Consider the following 10,074-nt stretch of genomic DNA (forward strand, 5'->3'; position numbering starts at 1 on the left):
TCCACTTCGTTACGTAAACATATTCATGACTGAATCTATCAGACCACTATGGGAGGTTATGCTGATGTTTTTTCAGTTCCTTAAATCCTCGGGTTACATGTGCAACCTTTGTAGTCAAAATGAGACCTCCATAACAAAGTTTGGCCAATAACTTATCTTCAGAATGAACATTTCAGGACTTTTGTATGCTAGTTATCTTGTGTTATTGAAATATTGAAAACTATCGAATGGTAATCAGATATTAGCTCTTCTAATAGAAACCCAATGAGACACCAGGCACTAAAAAGCAGCTCAATTTCGTAAGCCACACATGTACGCATTGCGGACCTATTTTTGTACTCAGACATAGTTATTAAAACCTTGCTTGACAATCTTCACGAAGAAGTCTCGTGTTCCATGTGTATGACCATATTTGCTGAACCAAAACAGTTACAGCTACAGTTTCTGTCTTCACTGCTTGAACGAGATCTTACGAACGAATGCTCTACTCTGTCCTGAATGCAGAAGAGTTGTTTTTGTGGTTTTGGTGAGCTCAGATAGACAAGAATTGCAATTTTCCTTGGTTTTTGCCATGGTTTTTTTCTAATCGTCCGTCATTCAGATTGTATGTTGTTGCATTGTAATTGCATTTAAAAGTGCATTTGAAAATAATATGTGACGTTAATATTTTTTCCCAAATATTGGTCAAACTGTAACGTTATAGAAGCAGTAGGGGGTGGGTGGGGAGGCTCGTATTGCGGTGTTAAAGAGACTAATTTGTCAAGGAAGGCAAAAGCCGGTGAGGCGAAAGGAAATAAAAATGGAACAAGTCACAAATGCCACTCTTGAAAAAACCTTAAGATGATTTTTTCAAGATTTAAGAATCACATCTTGACTCCTATAAATTTAAGAGTAAAGACAAAATGGGTTATTTGGATAGTGAAAATTTCGTGGACAGCGAATGGCATTTTCATTTGCATTTTAGATAGAGATGCATGGAAATATTTTAACCATTTTGTTTCACTAATGATATACATTTTTTTATTTTAGAAAGAACTTTGAAAATCTAGAAACATTTGTTGGTATGTTTGTTTGTATGGAATTGTTGTGAATATACAAAAATCTTTAGAATTTATCCCTAGCAGTTTTATTTCAGTCATAGAATTTTATTCTGAAAATCGATCTAAATCATTTACTTAAGTTTACTCGTAATGCACAGTCTCGACTTAAATTGTTCCAGTACTTGTTTTTATTTAACAATGGGTCTCCTCTTCCCTCACTTCCCCCACTAATCTCCCTCTTCCCCCCACTTACCGAGTGGTGTCTGAGATTTTTTTCCTCACAAACAAATTTTATAGCAAAAGCAATAACATTCAATAAAGGAAAAGGAGGATCGAAACTGTTTATGACTTACAATTTTTGAGGGAGAAAATTGTGTTCTGTGACAGCATTTCATTCTAGGTTTGTAGATACTTTATCTTATGCAGAGGGCAGTAGTGAAGAGTTGTCAGCAGTTAACGTTATTAACATGACTTCTTGTTCTTGCCCTCCCTCAACTGATAAAGCAAAGGATTATAGTAGCTCTCTAGCAGATTAATGAGTTTTTTAAGACGCCCTCTGAGTCTTCCTTTCAATTTTTACAAATTTTATTTTATGATTTTAATGACAAAAAAGCAACAGGAATAAATATGGAAAATGTTCGCATTACATTACTATCTTTGGCGGAAATCTGAATTTCATCTCTTCCCTTTTCTCCAGGACAAAGGTTTCCGTTACACTTTGTTATGTGACATCTTTACCTTAAATTGCAATAAACAGAAAGGTGATAGCGTTACGGGAATCCCTACGGATAGATGTATATAGTGAAGTGAATTTCGAGAAGCGAGTGTTGCATGCGTCTCGTCAAAGGAATAGCAAGCGACATTAACATTGACAGTTGACCTGAGAATAGGGAGTAGTTATTTTGAGAATCGGCTCCGTTGTGCCTTCCAGAAAAGCGGTATAAAGATTGAAAGACGAAAGAGCAAGGTTCCCTCTGAGTTACAAGAAATTAGTTTTATTATCGTAGATCTTAAAACTTCCATCTGTGAGTAAGTGTCTGATAGAGCGTGAAATGTCCCCAACGGCCAAAAATTAATCTTTGGTAAAACTGGTGTACTGTCTGAGAAGAGATCAGAGTTTGTTATCAGTTTAGAAGCCGTCTGGCCATCCATACTTTCTCGGATCACTTTTCCCAAATATTTCTTCATCTTTTTCTCGAACAACCGCCTGCACAGATGCAAAGTAACTCTCTATTGTGATATTATGTTTGCGGGCTCTTAAACCATCTTGAATCCGTATGGGAATGGTGTAGGGGGACTCCTCTATAATGACCGTATTTGGAAAGAGTTGATGATGGACTCGTGGATCGTTGACAGCGTTAGAAATGCCACGTGACAACCACAGCTGGTTCACAACCGTCTGCAAAAGTATGTAGAAAATAATAATTCTCAGCAGATCAAATAACGATGTATTATTTTGCATTTTAAGAGATAAGATTTATATGGCTTTTTTTGGAATGTCTTAATTTTAACTTACGAGAGAAACCGCTGTTGTAATGTGCGGTCCTCCAGACGCGCCAGCCACCAGTTTTACTCTGCCACTTCCGTCAGTGAAAATAACAGGGCTAATGGAGGACTGAGGTCTTTTTCTAGGCTTGATATAGTTGCTCTTGGACGGTTTGATCTCATCTGGGTTTAACTGGCCTGGTGTAGAAAAATCACCCATCTCGTTGTTGTAGACTATCCCAGTTACTGTGGAACGAAATTTGCACCCAAAACTATCGAATGAAGAAAAAGAAGAAGTAGTTATACAACATACGAACGTGAAACCTTGAGGAACGTGGCAGCATAGGTTGTGCATGCGATGTATTTGGGATGAATCCATCAAAACAGATTAGGAACTAGAATGATAGTAATATACCTTTGCTCTCTCTGGTTGAAAACTTGGCCACTATTCCTTGATCATACTTTCACAATAATGGAACTATCAAGAAAACCTCACGAATTGAAAAGAGGGGGGGAGAGGGAAGATTGATATCAAATATGGACTTTCTAAATCATTTCATACTCTTGGTCAATTCATGCTGTTTAAACTAGGATAAGCTCTTTGAGCAATGAACCATTAAGCTGGTGAGAATTGTACTCTGTATACGTCATTTCTACTCGTATTTAGTTCCCCCTAGATCATTCCATATTCTTAGCCACTTTGTACCATGTAAATAATATCTGCCTGCAAAAAAGCTTTGGGCTAGTGAGACTTAAATTGTTTGGTCGACCATCATTCCTCGTACCATTTAACCCTTGACCCCTCAGAGCGACTAGCACTTTATTTCCCCCAACAATATACAACTGAATAAAGTGTGAAGGTCAAAAGAATATGGGAAATGATTACCCACTGAAGCAACTCTTGACTGTTAAAAAATACTCCTTGTCAGCACCTTAGGAACTATATAGAGAGCAGTATGGAGAATATGCATGCTGATGTTAGGGTGTAAGGGGTTAACTCACTAGTAGTTTATGGTCGATGTAAGAGCCACAGCATCACCGTTCGGAGACAAAACAGAGAGATGAGAAGTACCGTGGTCTCTTTCAAACTGGAATTTTCCGTAATAAGAAGCGTTGCTGTGTGTTTGGTTGTCCCAAATCTTTTGACGCAATAACTCGGCAAACGTCTGATTTGTCATCTTGGAGACTGTCTGTAAAACGTGAACACAGAAATTGAAGTTTGATTATTATACATGACTTCGAGACTCACAACCAGCTGTTTACGATGGGGCAATTTCAAAGTCATGCCCTCCGTTGAGGTTTCGAAGTAGTGGGAGAGGAAATGGGGGGGGGGGGGGGGGGAAAGGTTAAATTATTCGTAATGCGCATAGACGCCACCAAAATTCCACAAGCGGCTGAACTAACTACCTTTGCTTGCCACATTTAATTCCCATCATTACGATTTCTTATCTCTCCTCTCGTATAAAAAAAGTTGTCTCACTATTAAAGCATCCGAGAATATCACAATGACACCCCCCCCCGCCCCCTCCCCACTTGGAATGTACCACAAAAACGTGCGAGCAAGTTTGAGGTCTTCTTCTTGCTTATAACATAAAACAGCAAGTCATTGTCTCTTGGAAAGCCCCCATAGATTCATTTGTGTATTTTTGCCAGTTCTAACCTACAATTCGAGCGCATGATCGCAAACTTTTGCATATTTGCCTAATTACAGAGAAATACCAGGTTAATTGTTAACATATTTCTTACCTCATTCATGCCGACGTTAAAGGCCGGGTCCCCAAGGCGTGATCTCCAAGCAAAACCAAATTTGAAAGCCTCAATAATACGATGAAACGTCAAAGAATTACGCGATTGTGAAGTCATGTTATAACCTGAAAAAAAGCGTCATTCTCAAATGTTACTTCTTACACATAGTGTCATATCACAAACACTAGTAGTACTCTTTTCAATCCCTCTTTAAAAAAGATCAATAGACAGTCACCGATATTAGAATTTTGTTTCGTGAAGCTTCTCTTAGAAATGTACGAAAGGAACTTCGAAAAATAATTTTTTCTGCAAGTCATTGTCAGTGTTAGCAAGCCATTGTTCAGAGACCCCACCCTGCCGCCCTGTTTTTCAACTCCAAGAAGCGGTCTAAAAACCAATTTAATATTGGGTAACCAATCGGACGCATACCCCGTTTAAAATTGTTCGTACAGTTGTTCAAATTTGAGATATGCTGGAATAGGCCCTTCAAACGGTCGCCATTTTTCCACGCATGATTGGACCACTATAAAGGACTACAATTAGAAGCCAGTCACTCGCAATAACTATGATGAATCTGGCATAGTTATCAGCAACGGAGATGTAATGTCGTAATGAAAATTTTGGTTGTGTGACGACAAAATTTACCTGATCCCCCATAAGGCTGATCTCCTTTGATGGTCCCTCATTTAGACTCTGTTAACCCTTACCTTTCAGAATGTTCAATATGAGAGTTATCACAGGACCGCTGGCGGGCGGGGGGGCTGTATACCAAGTCATGTCATTCAACTGGTTAATAATTGCCTTTCTTCTGATAACTTTGTACTCTCTCAGGTCTTGCAAAGTGATGATCCCGCCTCGCTTTCTAATGTCTCGGACGATTTTGTTAGCCAAAGATCCGTTGTAAAAGCTCTCGGGATTGTCTCGTATCACCTCGAGGGATCTCGCGTATTGTAGGTTGGTGACATTGTCGCCTAATTGTCTCAGGTTTCCTTTCTTATCAACGAATAGTTCTCTGAAAAAAGAGTGTTATAAAACTATTAAGCGTACCTTTAAAGACCAAAAAGTTTCAACTAAGTTTCCCTTGATGGTGTGCTAACGCAGGTTACCTCTTAGTATTTCGTCAGGTTTTCCAGATATTTTGTCATTATCAATCCATACTCCTGATTGCAGAGAGGCACTATAAGAGTGAAATATCTTGCTCAAGAACTCAATGCTACGAGCCAGTTAGGCCTCAAATGTTGATCTTTCGATCCGTCCCTAACACACCAAGCAGTAGGCCACTGAGTAGCCCACGAGTATTTACTGAAAGGCGATAGTAAAGGTTATTTACCTCAGCCCGGGATCTTTCCTGATGTCATGTTCTTTTTTCAAAATCGTCAAGTAAAGCGAAGGATATATAAGGAAGCCATACTTTGCTTGGTCGATTGCTGGCTGCACCAGCTGTTTCCATGGCAACCGTCCATACGCTCTCCAGGCTGTGTGATAACCGCGCACTTCACCTGGGACACCTGTGGCTAGCGTACCTTGAAAAACAAATGCATAGAATAGATAAAGTGAAGATAAACATTCGTAGGTCGCGGTTTTTTTTTTTATAACTTTTATTTTGGTGAGGCGCTCAGAAGAGGATTCTACAAATTGAAGGGAACGCAATTTAGGGAGAGTGTTTGTAAGAGAGCGTGTTAACCTAGCTGTTTCGGTACCTGCGCCGAGATCTTGGAGACCAGCTTGAACGTCAATTCTTGAAAAAACTGCACCTTTTTTGTCTCAGCTAAGCTTATACCTCTTCTGTAGACTGAAATTTGATCAGCCCGAGACTTGAATCTGATTTGAATTACTTCAAATCAAAAGAAGCCAATATTTATCTTTTTAACTGAGCTATAACCTTGTTTAGAGGGGCTCTAAACGCAAGAGCCATGTAGGAGAACCTTTACATATTGTTGACAAAGAATTAATGACTAAATTTCAAAATTCATGGCAGTGTAAGGAGTTCACTTCTGACAAACGCAATTTATTTGGCCTCCTAGAGCTGGGGCAGAGTCGCGAGAAGATTGACCGCCCTTCCTTTCCGATGGAGAGGAAGAACTTCCTCGAACAGCTATTTTATTAAGTCAATCCATAGTGACGTCGCTTGCGTCAAGTCGCGATATTTACTCACTGTTCAATTCTTTGTAACTTGCATTCTTGAACATGTCCTTTGTCGCAGCGGCTGGAGCAGTTTCTCTGAAGTCAAACACCTCAGCGACTTGACCACTCCGATTGTATACGAGCATAAATCCACCACCTCCGATCCCTGTCGAATGTAAATTGATTACTCCGACACATAGCATCGTGGCGATTGCGGAGTCCACGGCCGAACCGTTTTGCTGAAGAATGTTCTTCCCGATGTGCGAGCACGGGCCGGCGTCTGATGCCACGCTTGCTTGCTTGTACGGTCCGCCAAGGGTGTCGGGATATCCGGGTGGGTAGTTGTCTTCCCATGATCGATATCTTGTAAACCAGTAAGCAAGGAAGATTCCCGTTCCCACCGCAACCGTGACATAGATGATTACTAAACCAATTGCCCAACGTCTTTTCCGCTTGAAGTCCGATTCAGAGACGCCCATCCTAATCATATCAAATAAGTCATTACTTAAGTGAAAGTTCCATTTGTGCTTCGTAGATTAGTTGGAAGTAGCGTCCAACCAGCACAGTCTCGGAGGCACGGGTTTGGATCTCATTTTTATTTTTAATTTTTTTTTCCTTTGCAATTTCTTTCATTATACTGTAACTCAACTGGGAGGATATTTTCTTTACTTTGTATTTCATACTCGGGTCAACTATTATTACGTAGGTCATTTAATTGTGACCAATCAACTGTATGTGGACGAGAATTTTTTTAAAATTTTCCTCACTCTCAACATGTGGCTTTGTAGCTCAGCTGGTATCTGTCTGGAATGGGCTCGAATACGGTCGGATTCTGAATTTTTTTTTTCAGGCTTTTTTTCTGCATTTCCTTTATTGCATCTCTTTTGTGAAGATAATTGCTTCACCTCCCAAGAAAAATGTTAAAAACAACTTTACTAACTTGCAAACTAGTAGGGGGGAAGGGCAACCTTTGGCTCAAATGTTTTCCACCGTTTTGTCGTATGTGTCCCAAGGGTTTTGACGAGAATTGTGGGCATATCAATCGAAATGTCATTTGAACACCTACAGCCACTGGTCGACTTGCGTGACGGGATTAAACACTAACTATGAAGTATGCAGCTATCGAAGCGTGACATGCTTATAACCGGTGTTTGCTTTCGTAAAGAAAAAAGGAACCAATATTTCTTAGCGAATTTTTTTGTTGTAAGCAAATATATATACACCCGTTTTCAAAAACGTTGCGATTTGAAACTTTACAATAAATATATATACCTTTTCTTTTCTCATCAAAAAAAACCTTACGGGTGTATATATCTATATTTATTCTCAGGGGTGTAAACTTATGAAGGACGTCAAAAATGTCGTTGACACAGCGAGTCACGTCACGAAATCTTCGATAATATCGGTGAGATATTCACACCGAGGATTCGAAGACTTCTATGTTTTGTTTTTACATTTATGTTGATTATCGGAGAAGATTATTCATCAATCGCCAATACGACCAACTCCAACTGCGAATTTAAAAACTATGTAAGTAGTTTCAACTCTTAAATTTAGAGTATCAATTAATTATTTGGTTGGCAGTTTCTTAATCACTCAAAGCTCTTGTCATCATAAAAACAATTCTTGTATTCAAAGTGTTCTTGCAATCTGTGATAAAATGATGGCAGTTCTTAACGTTTAGCGACGGGAGGGTCACCGTGTGGCGTGTCTATACAATCGATTTCAGCTTAATGAGCGGGGTTTCCATTCTCGGATAAACTCCCCGGACTTCGTCGGATAATTGCACCATAATGCAAAGGTATCCTACCCTCACCAAGTACTGTATATCAAAATTAAAAACGAATCACTACTTACTCGGCATCTGATGATGAATTTGCCATCGTCAAGTTGACTCTTTCCTTGCGCGTAGATTCGTTGCTTCACCCACGTTATTGTCACAAGACTTCACAAGATATCATGTTCCAGCGGATTTGTTTTATCAGAACGGTCTTTAGAAGAGATTTTTACCTTAATTGCAAGGATTCCCTCTTTTACAGGTCAGCCACACGAGGTAGAGGTAGCCAGTGAAAAAATATTTATAAGAAATCGTCGCTGCGTGACCCTCAATGTTTACTTGATCTCCTCTCGGCCTTTCTGGGCGGTCTTTAGTATGTCACGCAACGCTCTCCCCCCCGCACACCGCTTTCTATAATGCGCCAACGACTTTTTTCCGCCAACTAAGATGTGATGCAAGTAGTATGAAAAATACTCGATGCTTGGGAAGAATATTTTCTCCTTGGGATCCTGCATCAGGACTAAGATCCTTTCAATAGGATTGGGATCGAAACCTGAGGAGACCTTAGTGCAGTCTACTTCAAATACAAATGAAATTTTTCGTTCAAGCGCCCAAAAGGAGTTTTACTCTCATCAAAAAAGGAAAAGAAATATTACACCGAGAGAAATTATTTAAGTATAGTTGAATATTTCTAACATGAGATTGTTTTATTTTCCTTAGGTTTTCTCAGACGAGAAAGTCTGTCAAAAAGGGGAAATATTGGGTGCGTGTTCCAGCACCATGTAATTCGAACAGACTAGAGAATTTTTTTGTCGTCAGTCGACGTAGTTCGAGTCTACCCAAAAAATACTATGTTGTAACTTTTGAGACGGTTTTCGGAGAAACTTGGAGATAATTTTTAAACCGAATACTGCCATGAGACCATCTTTGCCCTCAGTAAACGTTTGATAGATTCACTAAAAAATTTTTCCAAAGGGGGTTGGGAAATGATTGATGGATCCTACGCGCGTAAGAACGTGGAACACCTTACATCCCGTCAGACAATGCGACTCGGATTGGGGTAAGAAATTCGACAGGATTTTTCTCGAGGTTACTATTTTTTACTATAGCGGCATCCCTTTCCGTTAGGCATAAATAGATTGTGCTCGGCAACTTTTGAGCAACTTTTTGTACTATGAGCAACTTAGAACAACTTTTACCTTCCTTGGCAACTTTTAATTCAACAAATAGCTAAAAACTGACCAAACCATCAAAAAGGTCTTTACTAAAAGGTTTTTTATTAAAAGTGGTCAAAACTAAGGATGTCGTACGTTCGTCCAAATAATTTATAAAATAACACGTGCGCCCACGAACTAGCCAGCAGCTATCTATATCACGGGCGCTTACATCCAGCGGTTATTCGCTCCAACAATAGAGCTTCCCCCCCACCATCTTGGTATTTGCGAGGCATCACAATTAGAGGCTGAAATGTCTGACGAGGAAAATTAAAATAATACAGATATTGACCCTATTGAGGTTACCATAGCCACTGGGGCAACTCTTAGTAGTCCTGCAAGAGCTTCAATTTCTAGAAAACGTAAAAATTCACGTCAACGAGGGCAAATACAAACAACGAGGAAGCGGTAGCTCGACCTCGTCCTCAGGGAATGGAAACACAACATGCGCCTGAGATCGCATGAAAGACTATCCAAAACAACATTTCGCAGTGGTGAGTGGAAATCTGCGTTGTAATGCTTGTAGTAAGACCCTTTCATTAAAGAAAAGCTCAATCGACAAGCATATAAAGTCAAGCAAGCACTGACAAATGGAGTTGCTCGCATCGGGTTGAAGACTTGGCCTTGTCGTTCACAGGCGGATGAAGAACGTAGCGTGCAATGAAGTGGACGAGTCAGGGCGAGCATT

General features: G+C 39.8%; 1 protein-coding gene across 1 annotated transcript; it reads right to left on the reverse strand.

The window, feature by feature from the left end:
* Window positions 1-1,214: 1,214 nt before the first annotated feature.
* On the reverse strand, window positions 1,215-8,498 carry LOC131768970 (glutathione hydrolase 1 proenzyme-like). The gene is made up of 8 exons (XM_059084685.2): window positions 8,253-8,498; window positions 6,427-6,875; window positions 5,602-5,794; window positions 4,979-5,283; window positions 4,272-4,396; window positions 3,528-3,715; window positions 2,557-2,797; window positions 1,215-2,439 (listed from the first exon to the last, which is right to left on the reverse strand). The coding sequence occupies exons 1-8, from the start codon at window positions 8,276-8,278 to the stop codon at window positions 2,170-2,172; spliced, it is 1,797 nt and encodes a 598-aa protein (XP_058940668.2). The 5' UTR covers window positions 8,279-8,498; the 3' UTR covers window positions 1,215-2,169.
* Between the last annotated feature and the right edge of the window lie 1,576 nt (window positions 8,499-10,074).

This window comes from Pocillopora verrucosa, chromosome 2, assembly GCF_036669915.1.
Source record: "Pocillopora verrucosa isolate sample1 chromosome 2, ASM3666991v2, whole genome shotgun sequence".
NCBI lineage: Eukaryota > Metazoa > Cnidaria > Anthozoa > Scleractinia > Pocilloporidae > Pocillopora > Pocillopora verrucosa.